Source organism: Pseudophryne corroboree, chromosome 6, assembly GCF_028390025.1.
Source record: "Pseudophryne corroboree isolate aPseCor3 chromosome 6, aPseCor3.hap2, whole genome shotgun sequence".
NCBI lineage: Eukaryota > Metazoa > Chordata > Amphibia > Anura > Myobatrachidae > Pseudophryne > Pseudophryne corroboree.
The window spans coordinates 522904062-522927389 of NC_086449.1; the positions used below are offsets into that span (position 1 = coordinate 522904062).

Here is a 23328-nt window from a genome sequence, read left to right on the forward strand (position 1 = left end):
GATTAGGTGTTGAAGGGGCCTGGAATGGAATTGGGCGTACTCCACCATGTCGAATGTAAAATCCACGGACTCGAAGACCTGCATTGCTGAGTCAATTGACACTCTGCAACTGTGATGTTAACTTTGAAAAAGAGACAGGGAGAGCCAATTCCAGTTGATAAGCAACGTGTTTGCAGGAAAGCAATGGTCAGCTGAAGATGGCCAAGTGTGCGCCAGAAGCAGCAGGACACCTAGGCATGGTAGTATTCTGACAGCCTGATGACAAAGCTGGGATGACGTAACAGCCATAATTTTGGTAAATGCCCAAGGAGCTGTAGAAAGACCAATAGAAGGTGCTATAGGCACATGCAAATAAGCATCCTGAATGTCCAGGGACCCCATTGCTAGGAAAATGGAACAGAGGGTTTCCATACAAAACCTGGGCACTTGCATACACTTGTTCAGGGACTTAAGGTTGAGAATAGGTCAATGACAGCCATTAGGTTTCTGAACCAAGAAAAGGGTAAAAACTCGTCACTTGTGTCAAGGGGACTGGGATTACTACCCCCAAACGCAGTAGAGAATGAACGGCCTTCTGAAGGGCCAAGGCTTTGCTCAGGTCTGATGGAGGGCCTGTACAAAAGAACTGTTGGGGGGGGGGGGGGGGGGCATCTCAGGACAGAGCGCGTACCCATGAGACCAATTTGTCCATCAGGCATCTGTGGTGGTCTGACGCCAGGACTGTAGAAACTGAAGTTGGCCCACCATATCAGGCTGATGGTTTAGGGATAGTCAGGGTATAGCTTTTAACCAGGTGCGCCAAGTGGGAATCCACTGTAGAGGGAACTTCTCACTTGGCACAATCACCAGATGGGATGGGGTAAAAAAAAGCCAGGCTGTTTGGTATCTGGAATTTCTTACTAGGGGTACTTCACGCATGAGGTCATTAAGCTGATACAAGGAAATACAGCCTTAATAACTCTGGTGTTTTAATTGCAGAGATTTTGGTTTAGGAGCAGGCTCCTCCTCTTCTAGTTGAAGAATGGATTTAATTGCCCGCACTACTGCAGGTATATCCAAGGTAAAATGACGCTCCTCCTCACCTGAGGGGGACTTAGGGAGACAGTGGTCTGCATCCCCAGATGATACTTCAGAATCTGAAAGCTGCGTAGACTGAGGATTGCACAGCACGCCTAGTTGCTTTAGTGGTTAAGGCAGAGGTTCCCAAACTGTGTGCCGTGGCTCCCTGGGGTGCCTTGGGACACTTGCAGGGGTGCCCTGGGTTGGTGGTTCAGGATCAATTCAAATTATTCATGGTCAATATAATAAACAAAACCAGTGCTGGTGGCTGCCAGTCATAAAATATGTGGCCAAACAGAAGCAAATCTTGTCCCTCACCACACAACTGACCCTAAGTATGACCTATAAACGCGATCTACTTAATGTAATACTGCTTTCTAAATTTCTCAATAAGAAATTTTTGGCCTAGGGGTGCCGTGAAAAAAATTCTGATATTCTAGGGCGCCGTGATTCAAAAAAGTTTGGAAACTACTGGGTTAAGGGTCTGACCCCTTGTAACATCTGTTGAAGGGCTGCAGAAGTTTGGGCCAGATTCTGAACTGAGTGAGAGAGAACATCCACCTAGAGCAGAGGCATAGAGGGGACTGGTAAAGCAGGCTGTAACTGCTGTTGGAATCCAATAGGAGGCGGCAAAAACTTGCTCCAAAACCTGGAAGGAAGACACTCATCTGGTCCTGAACAGTAGCTGGCTGGTTAGGTGACCTATAGCAAGATGCACACGGACCGTCTTCTACCAGGTCCTGAGGAGATATTCCAGCGGAACATGACTTACATGAGACCAGCAACCTCCGGGTCACCCTTGCCCTTGTTAAGACAGCAACAGTATAACACTATAATCACAATAAAAAGTGGCAGCAAATACAGCAATCTGATACCCTTCAAAAATACTGTGTAAATGTAAAGAGCAGTAAACCCTTATACACTTGTATGTTGGAGTAATAGGAAAAATAGGAAGAAAATCAAATAAAGCTAGCACAAGTCACATACAATGCAGAATAAATATATCTATCTTTCTATATATATCTATCTATCGCTCTCTCAGATCACAGTGGCTGGTAGCATGTAGCGCTGTATAACCTGGCCTTTGGGAGAGGTGTACATGGAGACTGTACCCAGCATTCTCGGAGACCGAAGCATCCTGTTGCCTCTAAAAACTTTAACTGCTTGGTGCTGGTCCTATCCTACCACCTACACCCCAATGTCTTTCCCTGTAGAGACTATTGAAAGAAGAAATACATTAAGTTGCGAGTGGAATAAGGAGAAGCTTCAAGTGTTTCCTCAAACAAAGTAAAAGAATGGAGCTGGATATAAGCATCTGCACAGAAAATTGATTTTTCCACACAAACCTCGGAATGCAGTAATCCTAGACACACACCTTTAATAGTGGGAGAACTATTACAATTCTGACAGGTTATATTACAGAACCAAATTAGCAAACTGGTTATGCTAAAAACCAACATTTGACCCAAGTTACAAAATAATTTCTTTAGACTGAACTGGTCAAAAAACTTACTTAAAACGCTCTACCAATAGGAGCAATAAGCATCAGACGTGTGCAGGATTTTTGGTACTTAATGGATATGTTACAAAACTAAATAGCTTTAAAGTGTATAACATATTTACATCAGTCACATGGCAGATTAAATGGTCTTGTGATCATTCTTAAAATTGATATATAAAATTGTAACTTAGGTCTTATTTAACATGCAGGCACACCACAGGCAAAGCCCAGCAAGTAAGGTATTTGAGATAATTCTCAGAAAAAAAACCCCCAAGATGTGGCTTAGTTTAGTATAGGTCCACGGCTACAAGGAAATCTGCATAAAAGGCCAACATGCGGAGCTGTAGTTACCAATTTGAATCAGATCTTTACAAGTCAGATCACTATTATGTGTAAGACAACTGAACAGGTATCAAATTCTGTTCCGAATTCTCTCGGACATGGAAATGGCTTTACTCAGCCGGCACTCTAATGATCAACACAACAAGTTAAACACTTTCACTCAGTTTGAAATTCATTGTTCTCACGTACACATTAGATTTCCAAATTGTACACAACAGTTGCGCAAATCTAGGTGCATTGTGTAAAGCAAAATAAAAGCCACGCATGAGCCACTTATTTATTGTTTTCATTGAAAAAAAAATTGTGTGTAGTCTGAACAAAACCTCATCTATTTGTTTTCAAAATGGCAATTTATGTTATGTTACCACCCATTCAAAGAAATTGGCCAACTGTTCAACAAAAGTCATATTTTTCATACAAGTTTTAAAAATCTTGATGAGAAAGGATATCTATAAAGCAGTAGAGCAGGTGTGGTACTCTGCTTATGTGTTCTGCAATGATGCTGTAGAACAACGTACAGTATTACTGTACCAGAGTGCACTTACAAGCTCATTATTCTGCGCTTGAGAGGTCCTTATGCACTCTGTAAAAATGCATGCTATTTTACAGCCATTATATATTTGTGAACCCAGTCATGCAAATGAAGTGCAGATTAGGGATAGAGTTCTAACACCACAGATTAGGGGGAATCTTTACTTTTCAAACATGTCTAGTGTAATAATTATTACAAAGACTTTGATCTGCAAGCCAGAAGCCTTTTATGTAGCTAAATCAAAAGAACAGGAGATAAATTGTACAAAAAGCCATGTATTCACCTGCATGAAAATAGAGGGGGAGGAAAAAGGAGTAAAAAAAGGTTTTCATGGTCCAATTCTGAAAGTTTTAATCCTAAACATTACAGGGAAAAAGATGCTGGAAGGTCTTTCCAAACATCAATCTATAAACTATAACCATCTTTAAAATGGCTGAACCAATAGCCTTGATTATGGAATCAGATTATTCCTGGAATAAATGCTACAAAAAGCAACAATGGAATTAAGCCAAACCATCTCTGTAAACTGTAAAGAAAGTCTGAACATTGTGAAGCTTAAACTTAAGATATTTCATTCTTAGAACTGGTCAGTTTCAGTGCATTATATGGTTTAATGTTATGGTCCCACTCCAGTGTGAATATTTAAGTTGTGTCCATTGATTCCAGATTAGCAGAGGAAGTATCTTTTTGTATACTCTCAAATATGGCTGCCAGTTCAGGGTTTGAGCTGATCTGAGACTGGAATTCACTCATCAAAGGGCTCTTTTCTGCTTCAGGAATGGTTAAAAGTGCTGCCACTGCTCTCATTGCAGAGCGCTTCAGTTCATCCTGCTTCTCAAATTCCTGTTTCACAGAGTTTGCCTTCACCTGTAAATAGGTAAAATGTATATTTTACTTAGTGCATTACTACATAACGTTACACAACGTAAAACTATGTTGGTGTATAAGGACAGTTATAAGTGAGACCCTATCCTTACTGTGTGCCTGCTGCAGAAAATAGGATTTGAATTACCTACCGGTAAATCCTTTTCACGTAGTCCGTAGAGGATACTGGGGTCCAATTAGTACCATGGGGTATAGACGTGTTCACTAGGAACACTAAGAATTTGATAGTGTAGGCTGGCTCCTCCCTCTATGCCCCTCCTACCAGACTCAGTCTAGGAAAACTGTGCCCGAGGAGACTGACATACTTCGAGAGGATAGAAAAGGATAGTGGCGAGAGTCCGAACCAGCACACACAACAAGAGGAAAGCCAAGCTAACCAAACTTGAAACAGGCACAGCAACGGCTGAACCAACATTACTTAACCAAGTAGCAGTGCAGGAAGAACGAAGCACTAGGCGGGCGCCCAGTATCCTCTACAGACTACGAGAAAAGGATTTACCGGTAGGTAATTAAAATCCTATTTTCTCTTAAGTCCTAGAGGATACCGAGGTCCATTTTTTAGTACCACGGGGATGTACCAAAGCTCCCAAACTGGATGGGAGAGTGCTGAGGTTCCTGCAGAACTGACTGACCAAACTGAAGGTCCTCAGAGGCCAAAGTATCGAACTTGTAGAACTTTGCAAATGTGTTCGAACCTGACCAAGTAGCTGCTCGGCAAAGCTGTAAAGCAGACACACCTCGGGCAGCCACCCAGGAAGAACCCACCGACCTAGTAGAGTGGGCCTGTACAGATTTTGGACATGGCAAACTTGCCGTAGAATAAGCATGCTGGATAGTAAGTCTGATCCAGCGAGCAATTGTCTGCTTTGAAGCAGGACACCCAATCTTATTGGGATCATAAAGAATAAACAGCAAGTCCGTCTTTCTGTGACGAGCAGTTCTTTTCACATACACATTCAAAGCCCTCACGACATCCAAAGATCTTGAAGTAGCAGAGGTGTCGGTGACAACCGGGACCATAATACAGATGGGTCCATCTTTATCTTGGCCTTTAATAGGATTAATTGAGCCAGGGCAGTCGGACTTAATCCCCTGCTGTAATGACTTAATCCCCTGATGTATTGTTCTCTGTATTGTATTGCAGCAGAGAACAACAGATAAAGGGTTTATGTTAATAAACTAAGGTGTGCCTAGGCGCAGCAGGGAGGCCAAGATGAGTGTGGAACTATCTGTAGGTTGGATGATGTGAAACGCAGACACCACCTTAGGAAGAAATTGCTGACGAGTTCTGAGTTCAGCTCTATCCTCATGGAAAATAGGGACTCTTGTGAGACAAAGCCTCCCAGCTCCAACACACGTCTTGCTGAAGCCATGGCCAACAGTGTGACGGTCTTCCACGCAAGATATTTTACGTCCACCTCCTGTAACGGCTCAAACTAATCTGATTGGCGGAAATGCAGCACCACCTCGAGATCCCAAGGTGCCGTGGGAGGCACAAAGGGAGGTTGGATGTGCAGAACACCTTCAAGAACGTCTGGACCTCAATGAGAGAAGTCAATTGTTTCTGAAAGAAAATGGACATAAGCCGAAAAATCTGGACTTTTATGGAGCCCAGACGTAGGCCCACATACACTCCTGCTTGTAGAAAAAGCAGAAAATGTCCTAGATGGAATTCCACCGCATAAAATTTTCTGCTCTCACACCAAGAGACGTATTTTTCCCAAATACGATGGTAATGCTTAGACGTCACCCCCTTCCTGGCCTGGATCATAGGATAAACTTTGTTAGGGATACCTCTCCTGGCTAGAATCAGCCGTTCAACTTTCATGCCGTCAAATGTAGCCGTGGTAAGTCCTGAGAGACGAACGGGCCCTGTTGCAGAAGATCCTCGCGAAGAGGAAGAGGCCACAGATCTTCGAGGAGCATCTCCAGAAGGTCCGCGTACCAGGACCTTCCTGGGTAGTCTGGAGCAATTAGAATTGCTTTAACCTTTTCCCTTTTTATTCTCTTTAGAATTCTTGGGATCAGAGGAAGTGGAGGAAACGCGTACACCCTCTGATAGACCCATGGAGTCAGGGTATCTATCGCCACCGCCTATGGGTCTCTCGACCTGGAACAATACCGCTTGAGCTTCTTATTGAGATGAGAGGCCATCATGTCGATCTGTACATATCCCCACCGACTTGTCAAGCACCTGCACACCTCCAACCGAAATGAAGATCGCTGACAATGCCACAGCGTTTCTCTCTGCCCAGAGGAGAATTCTTGACACCTCTAACATTGCTGCTCTGCTTTTCGTTCTGCCCTGTCGGTTTATGTACGTTACCGCCACCACATTGTTTGACTGGGCCTGAATGGCCTGATCTTGAAGAAGATGTGAGGCCTGCAGAAGGGTGTTGTATATGGCCCTGAGTTCCAGAATGTTGATTGGAAGGACGACTTCCTGACAAGACCATCTTCCCAGAAACTGCACCCCCTGAGTGACCGCTTCCCAACATCTGAGGCTTGCATCTGTGGTTAACAGAACCCAATTCTGAATTCCGAACCGCCGACCCTCGATGAGGCGAGAAGTCTGTAGGCACCACAGAAGGGAGATCCTGGCTTTTGGCGACAGACTGATCCTCTGGTGTATGTGAAAATGCGATCCTGACCATTTGTCCAACAAATCGAGCTGGAAGGATCTTGCGTGAAACCTTCCGTATTGAAGAGCCTCTTAAGAGGCCACTATTTTCCCCAGAAGGCAAATGCATAGATGCACAGATATCCGGGTTGGCTTCAGGACATTCCGAACCATCTACTGGATCACTAATGCATTTTCCAACGGAAGGAACACCTTCTGCGACTCCGAATCCAGTATCATTCCCAGGAATGGGAGCCTTCGTGTTGGCTCTAGGTGAGATTTCTGAAGACTCAAAATCCAACATGATCCTGGAGAACTTTGATTGAGAGAGCAATGCTGTCCAGCAACCTTTCCTTGGTCGGTGCTTTTATCAGGAGATTGTCCGGGTACGGAATTATGTTCACTCCCTGTTTGCGGAGTAGAAACATCATCTCTGCCATCACCTTGGTGAACACCCTTGGTGCTGTGGAGAGACCAAATGGCTGGCCCTGGAACGGATAGTGACAGTCCTGCAGTACAAACCGTAGGTAAGCCTGATGAGGCGGCCAGATTGGAATGTGAAGGTACGCATCCTTGATATTCAGAGACACTAGGAATTCCCCCTCCTCCAGACCTGAGATCACCGCTCTCAGAGACTCCATCTTAAATTTGAACACTCGTAAGTACGGGTTCAACGACTTGAGGTTCAAAATTGGTCTTACCGAACCGTCCGGTTTCGGTACTACAAACAAGTTGGAATAGTACCCCTTGTTTAGCCGATGAGGTGGAACTGGAACAATGACGTGAGTCTTCAGTTTCTGGATGGCATGTTGTTAAGTTATAACGGCCAGCCTGATTTGAAGAATCTGTGAGGTGGGAGCTCTTGGAATTCCAGTCTGTAGCGCTGGGAAATAAGATTTATGACCCAGGGATCCTGGCACGAGTTTGACCAGATTTGATTGAAGAATTGTAGGCGAGCTCCCCTCTGACAGCCTTCCAGGCATTGCGGCTCAACGTCATGCCGAAATCTTTGAGGAAGCAGAGCCTGAGCTCTGTTCCTGAGCACCTGCTGTTGCTGGTTTGCATGGTTTACCTCTTGCGCCGCTGAAGGACATAGAAGCACCTCTGGATTTGCCCTTGAACTTAGCCACCCGAAAGGACTGTAACTTAGAAGCTGAAAAAGGCTTCTTCGTTGGGGGGGCTGCGGAAGAAAGATACGTAGACTTACCCACAGTAGCTGTGGAGAACCATTTGTATAATTCATCTCCGAACAAGGCCTCTCCTGTGAATGGTAGGCCTTCCTCGCCTTTCCTGGAATCCGCGTCAGCAGTCCACTGGCGTAGCCACAAGCCTCTGCGTGCAGACACTGCCATAGCGGTGGTGCGTGCGTTAAGCACGCCTATTTCCTTTATGGCTTCCACCATAAAGTTTGCATAGTCCTGTATATGCTACAGGAGTAAGACAACATCTCCCCCTAGATAAGGAATCTAACCGCTCAATTAGGTTACCTGACCATTTTGCAATGGCTTTCGTGATCCACGCACATGCAATAGTGGGTCTTTGGGCCACCCCAGCAGCTGTGTACAATGATTTGAGTGTAGTCTCAATTTTACGATCAGCCGGTGTCTTTCAGGGAGGCTGCACCAGGAACAGGGAATACAATTTTACGTGACAGCCTGACTGATGCGTCCACGATCGGTGGATTTTCCCAATTTTCCTATCCTCCAGAGGAAAAGGAAAAGATTAGAGCAACCTTTTAGGGATCTGAAACTTATCAGGATTAACCCATGGCTCTTCAAACAGGGTATTCAATTCCTTTGATGTAGGAAAAGTGACGAGGACTTCTTTTTATTACATTAAAATAAGATTCCTCACACTCCTCTGACACCTTATCAGGAATATGCAGAACATCTCTGATAGCCTATACAAGAGCCTCTATTCCCTGTGAGAGCTGCATTCATCCCCCCCCCCGTTCTAATCCACCTCCCATGTCTGACCTGTCAGCATCAGAGTCAGACTGCAGGATATGGGCCAGAGATCGGTTTTGCGGACAAATGAGAAGGGATTGAGACGCTGTCTTGGGGACCGAGTCTCTGTTCATAAACTCATCCACAGTCTGTTTTACGTATTGCGTCTCTTTCTCATTGCGGGACAATTTTGTAGAAAGAGTTGAGATCATTCCCTTAAGAGAATTAACCCATTCCAGTTCAGCCCCACTAGTCTGTGAACCCTGAGTACCTAGTAGTGAGCCCCCTGGTGAAGAGGAACACTCTGCGGTACAAGATACACACTCTTTGCTTGACATAATGTAATGTGACAGCACACACAGAGGAAAGGTTAAGCACAATTAACCCACAAAGAGCCCTTTAGGGAGACACAAATGTTTGGAGCTAGCCCCCACCGCACCCTTATCACTAATGCCAAGCTTAGCCGCGTCGCAGACTAAGTACCCTGAAAGGGGACTTAGTACACTAGTAATCGCTCCCCCCCCCCACCCCCTGCTATGACCCCCGGTACCGTTGAGGTAATTTGGAGTCACACTGGAGGAGCTGGGCATCCCTGTCAGTCAGCGTCTGTGTCCACTACAGAGGGAAAATGGCGCTGGTGAGCTGCTGGATCCTCTCATAGTGAAGCCCCGCCCCTTCAATGGCACGCGTTCTTCCCGCTTTTTTTATACTGGCTGAGGAATCTGGTGCTTAAAATGGAGAAAAACGTCTTAAGTTTGTTGTGCCAGTATGGGTATTGTGTAGTGTCCAGAGACGCATTCCACCCCGTTTAGAAGCCGTGCGTCTCCGTACCCTCAAGCCACCATAACGGCCGGCGCCCCGCTAGCCGGGACGCCGGCTCAGTACTCACCACTCTCCATTCTTCTGGCTGTTAGGGGTGGCGGCGTCCTCCGGGCACATTTTCTAAACAGAGTCTAGTAGGAGTGGCACAGAGGGAGGAGCCAGCCCACACTATCAAATTCTTAAAGCGCCCATGGCTCCTAGTGGACCCGTCTATACCCCATGGTACTAAATGGACCCCAGTATCCTCTAGAACGTAAGAGAAAATATTTTTCGTTTTTCATTCCCTGCACTCATCCACAATGCTGGGAAAATGTTACAATGTTCCCAATCTTAATGCCGCCGTTTTAAAGGCTGGAGTAGAACATTTAAACGTCTTTCTGCACATACACACATATACAATCCAGATTTTATAACTATATGAACATACCTTTGTTGTACATGTGGCACGCAATGGTTCTACCAGCCTATCCAGTCTCTGCAGTACGGCACTTGGACATAGGGTCGACAGTCTTACCAACATTAAAAATGTCAGCATCTATATGTTTAGAAAATATATACATTTATATACCAGAAAATTGTGGGGAAAACAAAATATACACAACACAGGAAAATATTCGAAATGCCTCAAACTTAAGCTGGGTATACACCAGACAGAGATGCCGTCAAGCTGACAGAGGACAATACAGGTAAGCATATACACTTACTGACTGGATGATCAATGTCGGGCCTCACATGACATCTGGGCGGGCATTTGAGTTTGCCCACCCAGCTGTGACGTACGCCCATGCAGCAATTGTACTGACCGCCTCTACAGTATATACAGGTCATCGACTGTGCTGCACATCTGACGCGATATGTATGAATGATGTCGTACATAGACATATCGGGGGTACACACAAGCTGACCTGCTAGCAATATATCGGCCACTCGAATTGGACTACTTGCAATGGCTTCAACAGAAAAATATGAATCAAGTTCATGCAAGGGTAAGAATTTGAAAAGCCCCAGAAATATCTAGAAAACCTTTTTTCTTTTTTAAATGTTAACACTTAAATTTGGTATGGATCACAAAGTGAACAACAATATCTAGTCCAAACATACCTTTATGTCATAGTGATCCTTTAAACCATCTTCAACATGATTTAAGAATTCAAATATGTCAAGTCTGTCCAGACAACTGTCAAGAAGAGTGTACATACACTCAAAGGCTGCTTTCCGGATGTCTAGCCCATCATCAACAGTGTGCTTGAAGGGACCCATTTCCACCTGAAATTAGAACCATTAGTAAGAACACTTAGCTGGCAAAAAATAAAAAAAAATAGAGTTGAAATGCTAAATTTTCCACCAACCTCTCTTATGAGTTCTTTTCTAACTTTTGTTTCATTATAAAGGTGTGGAAGCACAGAATCAAGCAAATCTCGTATTAACGATGGCTTGTTATGCGCAGCAGAATTAAATGTTACAAGGGCTACGCGTCTCACATTTAGGTCCGGATCTTCCAACGTTTTCAGAAAGTCACCTGTTGTAAACAAATTTGACTGCATAAACATCAACAGAACTCCCGAAGCATCTCAGCCTTAATCTTACTATTAATTTATTTCACATTTATCTGGAATTCTACAGTAAATCATGCTTTAAAAAGTTAAGAAATAATGTGTGCAAATTAGATCTGGCTGTAAAAAAAAATAATCTATCCATACAGGATGACTGATTTCTGGAATTTGTAGGAAAATAGAGATAAAAACCTGACAAGTCTTATAATTGCAAGCCACTGGATAACAGTCTCATCATTTAAATCGTTCATAGTCAGATATGAGGCAAAGTCTCTCCCACCTCAATAATATTACTAGTAACAGTGGAATAATATGCTTATACCATACAATGGTTCTTCTACTGTGAAGTGTAGGGATGTGTCCATTCTAAAGATGATTTTGGAGTTATAAGCAAATTATGCTTACCAATACAATTCTTCAGCAGGGGATCAATAGGCTGAGGATGGTCAGAAATGGTAAACTTAACAGCGGTTACTACAGAGCTTCGAGCATATGATGAACCTACAAAGAAATTACAACAAGAATTTCCAAAACTAAATAAATTGTCCTTATTTGTATTAATACTGTTAAATTGAACTTCTCAATATCAAGAAAAGAGGATTTTGGTACTTACCGATAAATCCATTTCTCTGAATCCACTCAGGGGCACTGGAGATCTAGACAGCTGGGGTGTGAAGGGTGCAGACCGGATGTAGCACAATGTAGTAATAAAAAACAATTATGCACAGCTGGCTCCTCCCACTTCACGTCCCCCATCCCTCCAATTTGAAAAATTGACGGAGAGAAGAGGGAACATGAAAGATCAAGGACATACGGGAAGGAACCAACCGTACCACAACGTCAAACAGTAACCAAGAACCGTCAACAATAACCAAACAGTTTGAACTAATTTCACAAGAACACGCGGGCTGGCCGCACCGAGGTCGGTGTCCAGTGTCCCCGAGTGGATTCAGAGAAATGGATTTATTGGTAAGTACCAAAATCCTCTTTTCTCTATCATCCACTAGGGGACACTGGACATATAGACAGCTGGGGACGTCCCAAAGATACTCCCATGGGCGGGAGTGCTGTCTGAAGCCTGAAGAACCAAACGTCCCAAATTTGCGTCTCTAGATGTAAACGTATCAAACTTGTAGAAACGAGTGAACGTGTGTGCCGACGACCACGTCGCAGTACTGCAAAGTTGGGAAGTGGAAGCTGCTCTGGCCGCAGCCCATGAAGCCCCTACTGATCTGGAGGTATGGAGCACCTACCCGAAATGTTGCTCTTACTACAAGAAATGTATGCCTGTTTGATAGTTAGTCGAATCCATCTGGCCAAGGTTTGTTTCGAAGCCGGCCAACCACTCCTGGGTCCATCATACAGTACAAACAAAGCGTTAGATTTCCTAATAGAAGCCGTAGCCTGTACATAGACCCGTAAGGCTCTGACCACATCCAAGGACAGGTCCCCCTCTGACAAGCCTCGGAAGGAGGGGACCACAATCGGCTGGATTATGTGGAAACCCAAAACCACCTTAGGTAAAAACTCTTGCTTTTGTACGGCGCTCCGCTCTGTCTTCATGAAACACTAGAAACTGACTTTTACATGACAGGGCCCCTAACTCTGAAACCCTTCTTGCTGATGCTAACGCAAGGAGCAGGACTGCTTTCCAGCTCATATATCTTAAATCCACCCTTTCCAAAGGCTCGAAAATTGCAGATCTCAAAAATTTGAGCACCAAATTTAGATCCCACGGGGCCGTGGGAGGCCGAAAAGGCGATTGTATTCTCAACACACCCTGTAAAAATGTCTGGACCTCCTGCAAGGAAGCCAGACGTTGCTGGAAAAAGATTGAGGGCCGAGACCTGTACCTTCAAAGATCCCAATCTCAAACCACCACCCAAATCATTTTGGATAAACCGCAACAGTCTAAGGAAGGCGGAACTCTCTGGGGCTCCAACACCTAGGCTGGCACCAGTCCATGTACTTATCTATATTCTATAGTAATGTACTGCCGTAACTGGCTTCCTTGTCCCTAACATGGTAGGAATAGCTGATTTCAGGATACCCCTGTCTCTTCGTATCCTGGTTTCAAGAACCACGCCGTCAAACGTAGACAGATCAGGTCCCGATGAAGAAATGGGCCTTGTGACAACAGGTCCTCCCTCTGCGGCAGTTTCCAAGGATCTTCCACCAGGAGTCTCCTCAGTTCCAAGTACCAACTTCTGCGAGGCCAGTCTGATGCTATTAAAACCACCTACGCTCTTTCCAGTTTCAACTTTTTCAACACTCTTGGTAACAAAGGAAACGGCAGGAAGATGTACACCAGGTCGTATGTCCAGGGGATCGCCAGCGCGTCCACCGCCTCTGCTGCTGGATCCCGCGTACTGGCCATATCTCTTGGTAGCCGATGGTTGTTCCGAGAGGTCATCAGGTCTATCTGCGGTAGACCCCACCGTCTTACCACTGCATCGAATACTTGTGGGTGTAGACACCACTCTCCTGGATGCATATCTTAACGACTGAGGTAGTCTGCTTCCCAATTATCCACTCCTGGACTGAAGACTGCCGACAGGATAACGTTGCGCTTTTCTGTGCAAAAAAGAATCCTTGTGGCCTCTTTTAAAGCCATGCGGCTTCTTGTTCCTCCCTGAGGGTTTATGTATGCTGTTGCAGTCACATTGTCCGACTGCACTCACGTGCTGAGCCCTTACTTGGTCCTACGCCAGAAGAAGTGCATTGTAAATGGCTCTTAGTTCCAGAACATTTATTGGAAGACTGATCTCCTGCTGTGACCATCTCTCCTGAAACTGATGGTTGTCCAGTACTGCTCCCCATCCTCTGAGACTGGCATCTGTTGCCAAAATCTTCCAATCCCAGATTGCAAACCGCTTTCCTACCGTTGATTCTTGTGGACCGACCACCAAATTGAGGTCCTGGCTTGGGGCGACAAACAAATCCGTCGGTGAAGGAGTAAATGCCTGCCTGTCCCCTGAGCAATCAGATTCAGCTGTAAGGGTCTGGAATGTAGTCTGCCGTATTGGATCGATTCGAAGGAAGAAGCTACCATTTTTCCTAGAAGCCGTACACAAAGATGCAGAGAGATCGTCTGGTTCTTTAGAACCTGACGTACCATTTCCTAGATGTCTCGAATCTTGTCTTCTGGGAGAAACACCTTCAGTTGTATTGTGTCCAAGATAAGGCCCAGGAACTGAATCCTCGGTGTCGGTTGCAGATTGGATTTTTTGAAATTCACGATCCAACCGAATCAGAAACTGATGAGTGATCTGAGCATCCCGGAACAACTGGCCCCGAGAGAGAGCATTGATAAGAAGGTCGTCCAGATACGGTATTATTGTTACCCCTAACGATCTCAGTTTCACTGCCATGATCTTTGTGAAGACTCTCTGGGCTGATAATAGGCCGAACGGTAGAACTCTGAAATTTGTAAGGAGTCCTGCCCACTGCAAACCGTAAATAAGCTTGGTGATAGTCCAAATTGGGACATGGAGGTACGCATCCTTTATGTCCATCGACACCATGAACTCCCTTTGCTCCAGTCCCGCAATAACTGACTGTATTGATTCATCCTGAATCTGTAAACGGTCAAAAAAAAGGAGGAGATTCATGGTAGACCTACCATGGTTAAATCTTTCTGAGAGGTACACTGGATTCCACAGGGAATACATCGGTGTGTAGAGTTGGATCTTGTTCCTTGGCACCAACAGGCTAAAGCTTTGACTGTTTCCAGGAAGCATTGCACCACCTCCTCTATAACCCCTCCTCCAGGCACTAGAGCTCAGTTTTGTTAACCAGTCCAGTGCAGTAGCAGGTAAAAGATGGTAGATGTTAGTCACATAGAACCACATTCTCACGACAGGAGAAAGGACTAGCGGCTATTGCCATACAAACCCGAAGAAGCTAAGTGCGTCAGGGTGGGCGCCCTGTGGAATCCAGTGTACCTCGCAGAAAGATTTAACCATGGTAAGTCTACCATAAATCTCCTTTTCTGCAGCGGGGTACACTGGTATTCCACAGGGAATACATTGAGGATGTCCTAAAGCAGTTCCTCATGGGAGGGGACGCACCGTAGCGGGCACAAGAACCCGGCGTCCAAAGAAAGCATCCTGTGAGGCGGAAGTATCAAAGGCATAAAACCTAACGAACGTGTTCACTGAGGACCATGTAGCCACCTTGCATAATTGTTCAGCAGACACGCCTCGGCGGGACGCCCAAGAAGGTCCAACAGATCGAGTAGAATGGGCTTTGAGAGCAGCAGGAGCTGGAAGACCAGCCTGTACATAAGCTTGTGCAATCACCATTCTAATCCATATGGCCAAAGTTTGCTTATTCGCAGGCCAGCCAAGTCTGTGAAATACAAAAAGTACAAACAGAGTACCTGACCTCCTGATAGAGGCAGTCCTCTCCACGCAGATACGGAGAACCCGAACCACATCCAAAAGACCGTTCTTTGGAAGACAAACCAGAAGAGATAAAAGCTGAAACCACAAGCTCTTGGTTAAGATGGAAAGATAGGTAGATAACAGAGGCGAGTTCGAAGAACTGCCCGTCACAGTGATAAATCAGAAAGGGTGGACGACAGGACAAAGCGCCCAAGTCAGACACCCTCCTAGCAGAGGCAATAGAAACACGACCTTAAGCGTAAGGCATGTAAGGTACACAGACTCAAGAGGTTCAAATGGAGACTCTTGTAGGGCATTGAAGACAACAGACAGATCCCATGGAGCCACAGGATGGACATAGGGAGGCTGAATCCGTAAAACAACCTGAGTGAAAGTATGAACGTCAGGAAGAGATGCAATTTTTCTCTGAAACCACACTGACAAGGCAGATATATAAACCTTGAGGGAGGCCAGACGAAGGCCTAAATCTAGGCCTTGTTGCAGAAAAGCCAAAAGCCTGGAAGTTCTGAACGAATAGGCATCAAAATTCTTAGCAGAACACCATGTGAAGTAAGAGTTGCAGACCCTGTAATAAATCCATGTGGAAACTGGAACCATGTGATTGTGTCGAGACGCCATCAGGTCTACATCTGTTAGGCCCCACTTGTCCACTAGGAGTTGAAAGACTTCCGGATGAAGACTCCACTCTCCGGCGTGAACGTCCTGACGACTGAGGAAATCCGCTTCCCAGTTGAGGACTCCGGGAATGGACACTGCCGATATTGCTGGCAGATGGTGTTCCGCCCAACGGAGGATCTTTGATACTTCCAGCATTGCCATGCGGCTTCGAGTGCCACCTTAATGATTTATGTACGCCACCGTGGTGGCGTTGCCCGATTGTACTTGAACAGGACTGTTCTGTACTAGAGGCAGGGCCAGTGTCAACGCATTAAACACTGCCTGCAATTCCAGAATGTTTGTTGTCAGGAGGACCCAGTTGGAGATCCAGAAGGGATGGCCCCTGCTCAACTATTGGTCCTGTAGCCACCAGCTCAGCGACAGACGAACCTCCGGAGTCAAGTAGATCATTTAAGACCTGATCCGATGAGGCAGGCCATCCCACTTGGAAAGGATTAATCTCTGCAGGAGGATGGGAATGAAATTGAGCGTACTCTACCATGTCGAAAGCAGACACCATGAGGCCTAGTACTTGCATCGCCGAGTGTATAGACACCCTTGGGCGAGAGAGGAAATATCTGATCCTGTCCTGAAGTTTCAGGACTTTCTCTGGAGAGAAAAAAAACAATCGTTGGCTGTGTGTGTGTCCAGCAGTGCCCCCAGGTGCACCATGCTCTGAGCAGGGACCAGCGAGGTCTTTTTTCAGTTGATGAGCCACCCGTGGACTTGTAGGAACTGGACCGTTAGTTCCAGATGACTGAGGAGAACCTCTTGGAAGTTCGCCAGGATCAGCAAATCGTCCAGATATGGCAGGATCCTGATTCCCTGACGGCGGCGAAGGGCCGTCATCACGGCCATGACCTTGGTGAATATCTGAGGGGCCGTGGCCAATCCAAAAGGCAGGGCCTGGAATTGATAATGTAGGTTGCCAATAGCAAACCGCAGATATTGATGCGACATGGCAATAGGTATGTTCAGGTAAGCATCCTGTATGTCCAGGGATACCATATAGTCTTCGGGTTCCATGGCCAGCACAATAGAGCGCAGAGATTCCATACGGAATTTGGATACTCTCACAAATTTGTTCAATGGTATGAGGTTGAGTATAGGCCGGAAGGACCCATTGGTTTCGGAACTACAAACGGGGTCGAATAGTCTTTTTGGACAGGGAAAAATTATTTCCTGGAGACGACCATGATTCCTGACGTATGTCAATTAAATGGTCAGAATATGGTAAGACTACTTTAGCAACCTTCTGACGTTTGAACTTATCAGGTTTCTTAAACGTAGTAGTAGGCTCGATCTCATCATTTATTTGGAGAATCAGCTTAATAGCCTCCACTAGGTCATGATCAACAACCAGGGTTGTAGATTCCTCATCAGAAGCAACTGTATCAGTGTCTGACGGACCAGTATATTTCCCATCCTCATCGGAAGAATTATCCAAAAGATTCGTGGATTGTGAGGAAGAAATGGCCCGCACAGATGACCCCTTGGCCCCAGAGTAGTGTGGGGTAGACTCGTGTCTAACCAAAGACTGATTTAATTGTTGTAAACTGGGTAGACAGAGTGTCCGCCCAGGGCGGATTAACTACAAGGACAATATGTGGCTGTAATGGCACAGGAGGTCCCACAGGAGGTGCAAGACGTGTTACAAGTGTATTGAGCATACTTGAGAACGCTGCCCAAGGTGGGTCCTGATTGGCCACAGGTGCTGCGGGTTGGCTGGGAGGTGTATGGCACCCAGCTCCTGAACCAGCAATTGACACTCCCCCCCTCAGGTAAATCTGTGGTGCCAGCACTGCAGGATGCAGAAGCGTCCGCAGATTTCCCGCCCTGTGTGGCAGACATTATGGGGAATGTAGCCTTAGAGCGTAACAGTACAATATAGCCAGACAAACAATACCTGCAAATAACCCCCTGTGTTATGTGATAGTAAATACAGGGCACAGAGGATTTAAGCGGTATGAGGTGACTGAAATACACTAACAAATACCAAACCGCATACACTCAGTCACAGGTACAATGCAGAGGTTATTACAGATAAACAATAAAACTACATATAAATTTGTATGAATATAGATTTAACAATGCACAGTAGATACTGGATGTATATCACAGAATACTTGTACTAAAGATTCAGATTTAAACACACTTGTTCTAAACTAACTGTCTAAAATGACATGTAGAATACTTAAGTGCCTCTAAATGCACAGCACTGATGAGACAAGCGGCTTTACAGAGGAGACATAGCCCTGCAGTCCCGGAGATCAGCCAAGCTACTAGTGAAGATGGCGCCAAAATCAGTCAGGGAGTGCGGAAGAGTGAAATGTAGCTCCAGGATGGGAACTCCAGCAGTAGATGGAGCCCGGAGCTGGGGGATGGGCTACAGGTCAGCGCCTTATCCCCTATGCTGGGCCTCACCACCGGGTACTGTGGAGCCTATGTAAAACTGATTTTTGTAAATCCGACCTATGCTCCCTGCCCTGGTGGATATAGTGGGGTCCCTGTGCAGTAGAGTGTAAACACCAGCAGCGTGGTCCGCGATTTACCGGCGGGTCCCACCTGGGGGACCCTCTTACCTCCTCCCTGATGTGCAGCCACGCGATCCTGGAGAGCGTCAGCGGTGGTGTGCCTGATGACCGGTGTGTCTCCACTGCAAGTACCTGGGAACCCGGCCGCGGGAGTATGCAGCGCTGCTGAGGAGGTGATGGAGCTGCAGCACAGAATGTCAGACTGACATAAAAACAGTGCTGTGGCCCTTGAAGTCTTCTTAAAAAGCTCTTTTCAGAGCTGCCTAGGGCAGCCCCGCCTGTTAGTGCCTGCAGAGCAGGTCACTAGCTTACAAACTGAGCTCCAGTGCCTGGAGGCAGGGTTATAGAGGCGGCGGTGCAATGCATCCTGGGAACAGTCAAAGCTTTAGCCTGTTGGGTGCCTCGGATCAAGATCCAACTCTACACCCCGATATATTCACTGTGGAATCCCAGTGTACCCTGCTGCAGAAATTGATTTAACACCTTTCAATTGAGGATTGGCCTGACAGACCCATCCGGTTTTGGTACTAAAAAAAGATTTGAATAAAATCCCGTTCCCCTTTGAGAAGTTGGGACAGGTATAATTACTTCCATATGAAGTAACTTTTGAATAGTAGTGTCTAATGCCCTCGCTCTTTGATGGCACAGAGGAAGCCCAGTTGTAAAGAACTGTATGTGAGGTCGGTTCAGAAAATCTATTTTGTATTCCTGGTAAATATTGTTGATCAAGACTTCTGCTGAGGTTTCGGCCCAGGTGTCCCGAAACCTCTCTAACCGTGCGCCCACCATAGGAGACCCAAGATAGACTGGGAGACTGTCATTCCACGGTCTTGTCAGCAGGTTTTCAGTCCTGTTTTCGGGCTGGGGACTGGGAACGGCCTCTGCCTCTGTTTCTCCACGAGGTTGACCGTCTCATGGAGCAAGAGCTCCTTTCCAGTGCTGCTACCTCCAGCACAGGGGGAGGAGCCAACTGAGCATATATATTTTTTTTATTACATTGTGCTACCTCCGGGCTGCAACCTTCACACCTCAGCTGTCTAGATCTCCAGTGTCCCCTTAGTGGATGATAGAGAAATATTATTTACATTAAACCATAATTACCTAACAATTTGAACTAATTTTATCAGCTGCAAAGATGGAAATAAGCTCTACACCAATTAAATAATAATGCATGCATGGAACTAATATAATGACTATTTAAACACCTAGTAGTTCTACAATCCTGATGAAAAAAAATATGCAAATGTAAAACCTGCCCAGAGTAGAAATATCTGATCACTAGCTAAAACCTGGTCCCAAGCGTGACACGGACTCATTCAATTTATTGGTCAACTTGATATTGTACAACCACAAAAAAAGAATCCAGAAAATCTGATCACTCACATTGGTCAACAAGGAAAAATCAGTAGAAATCATTTTGTACTGGCCGGTTAGCATTTTTGACACTGGTTCCAAACCTGCAATCAGATTTTCTCTAGCACATTGTGTCTTCATGATGAAGATAGATATAAATTACATTGATTTGGGTTCATTGGGTTAATCTCATCATGTATTGTTCAGATTCTGATATATAATCTGAACAATAATGCATTATTCAGATTGAAATATAAATTACATATATTAGTAAGTCAATTTTAAAGGAAGATCTTAACGTTATAGGCATGTTAATGGGTATGCAAGCAGGATTTAACAAACACTGTTGTTTCTTAGCCTGTGGGGCAGTCGTGCCACTGCATAGCACTACAGCAAATGTGATTGGCCACTAAGGTCTACACATTAATATATATATATATATATATATATATATATATATATATATATATATATATATATATATATATATATATATATACATACACATACACACACCCTTTACATGGATACTTGCACACTCCAATAATCAGATATATGGTGCTCCTTAAGTTCTGTTCCATTACAGTCCAGATAACTGCAAAAAATCTGTAGGTAAGGGCACTCAGTCCAACTTTGAAAAATACATTCTTTTAATATCACCCAAAATTTGGGCATTGAAAATGAACAGCAAATCGCGGTGGCTCAGCATGAAATACCATAAAATATCATCTCCAAAAACCGTGGCATCTCAACGCCTACATAATATTTCCAAAAAGTGTGTTTCAGAGTGAAGGGGATATACATGGTAACTTAGCTGTCCGTCGACCTCAATCACTAAATGACCGTTCAAGACCATAACATCATGTCACTGCCACCCCGCTATAGTGTAGAGCCATCTGTGTATGCACACCACAATACTCCTCCTAAATATACATATCTAAATGAGCAACAACTTACAGGTGGGCCAGCTGTCAGACCCGCTACTCCCGGCGTGCGTTCCACCCGTCTGCGCACGCGTCACCATGCCTGCTAGCATACTCACGGAAAGCGTGATCCCTCTGCGTTCCACTGCGTCCTTCACTTCCTGGTTATGCGCCTTAAATGCCGCTACGTCACTTCCAGTGACGAGCGTTGGGCGCATCACCACCAGGGGATTACTTTAGTCATCACCATGGTTACAGGGCACCATGAGTGACAGGCTACTGCCCGCACATCACTGCCCCGTCTTCAGTGATATAACCATCAACACATTACCCACATGGGTTGCTTTTATTCTCTGTGAAAATAAAACATGTTAACCATGGTAATAATTTACACTAGAGGGCTAATCCAGAGTATTATACACCGTCAGCGAGTGTAGCACAGACGAGGGACAAATCAGCAGCGGGTTTGCGGGGACCAACCGAACCCGAACCAATTACAGTTGAATTGCCTAATAATCATCTCATATATCAAACTATAAATCCACTCAAAAGTGAAAAATAGTGGTGTTCATACACAGATGTATCCACTCAAGCAGTTCATCACCGAACGGGTGGAACGCACGCCAGGAGTAGCGGGTCTGACAGCTGGCCCACCTGTAAGTTGTTGCTCATTTAGATATGTATATTTAGGAGGAGTATTGTGGTGTGCATACACAGATGGCTCTACACTATAGCGGGGTGGCAGTGACATGATGTTATGGTCTTGAACGGTCATTTAGTGACCGAGGTCGACGGACAGCTAAGTTACCATGTGTATCCCCTTCACTCTGAAACACTTTTTGGAAATATTATGTAGGCGTTGAGATGCCACAGTTTTTGGAGATGATATTTTATGATATTTCATGCTGAGCCACCGCGATTTGCGGTTCATTTTCAATGCCCAAATTTTGGGTGATATTAAAAGAATGTATTTTTCAAAGTTGGACTGAGTGCCCTTGCCTACAGATTTATATATATATATATATATATATATATATATATATATATATATATATATGTCTCAGAAACGTGCAGTGTCCAGTCTATCCCTTTAGTTGAACCCCAAAAGATCTTTCTACCACCTTGCCACATTAAACTTGGTTATATAGATGGAGCCTGCCTTATCGTTGCCTGCCTAATCCCAAACCCGGCGTGACTAGGCGACCCGTCCGCCTAGTCACGCAGTGAGTGCACAGAGCCGCTTCCCATTGTAAGCGTCTGTCTGGGTGCGCGCGCCTGCCGATGCTCTCCAATGGAATGGAATGGAGAGCATCTCCTGCCGGGCGCGCGTACACGTCCAGACGGAAACGTTCACAGCGCTCTGGCGCGCCTAGTCACAGAAGGAGCCACGACTAGCATGGCTCCATCTGTATGAAGAATTTTGTGAAAGCAATGGATAAAGTCAATTCAGAAGGGTTCAAATACCTTTCTAAGAAATTTCCTAAGGTTAGTGCAGCAAAATTGAAGAAGGGAAAGTAAAGCAGGTAAACACAACCAAAATTATGGGCACAACACAGTCAAGTCCCATTTGAGCGCTCATACGGGTCACTTTTGGCTCATTTTGGGGGTGCGAGATGAAATGCAGGAGCTGGCAGCTGATCGTGCCCAAACAATTTAATAGCTCCCTTGGACACCATCTACTGGCTGCCGGTAGTGCTAACAACTGAATTCCACCCATAATTCATTAAAGAAAAGCACATTATCAACGCTTTTAAAGACCTTGTAATAAAAATTATGATATAAAAACACAATTGTGTTAATGACTTGATAATCAAATGAATAGCAATAACTATATGTGCTAGAAAATAACTAAAAGCAGGTATGGAATCAGCAGTAAAAATTCAGAAAAATGCGTGTAATGAGAATAAAAGCAGATTTATATTGACTAGCGTCATTGGTCGGGATCGGTTGTTTTGGCCAGTACAAAAATAAATGGGCCAATTTGGTCTAAAGTCATCAAATAGGTTATCTTCATAATACAGAAATTAGAGACATAAAAGTCATAGAAAAATGTAAATTAGTCACTGAAACAAGTGGAGAGCAAGCCATACGGCAACTAGACAAATCATTAGGTCAATTTATAAACACGTTAGGCAAATGGAAAATTAGTTGGTAAAATAATGATGGAAAATAAAATTATGCAACTTCATTCCAAC

The 23328-nt window shown here is 45.0% G+C and overlaps 1 protein-coding gene across 1 annotated transcript in view; it reads right to left on the bottom strand.

The window, feature by feature from the left end:
- Positions 1 to 2420: 2420 nt before the first annotated feature.
- CAND1 (cullin associated and neddylation dissociated 1) overlaps positions 2421 to 23328 on the bottom strand; it is a 61686-nt gene continuing 40778 nt past the window's right edge. The window contains exons 11-15 of the mRNA XM_063927520.1: positions 11666 to 11761; positions 11057 to 11226; positions 10809 to 10973; positions 10135 to 10242; positions 2421 to 4301 (exon numbers count right to left, since the gene is read on the bottom strand). Of these exons, the coding sequence (XP_063783590.1) occupies positions 4077 to 4301; positions 10135 to 10242; positions 10809 to 10973; positions 11057 to 11226; positions 11666 to 11761 (764 nt within the window). The 3' untranslated portion in view covers positions 2421 to 4076. The remainder of the gene's footprint in view (positions 4302 to 10134; positions 10243 to 10808; positions 10974 to 11056; positions 11227 to 11665; positions 11762 to 23328) is intronic.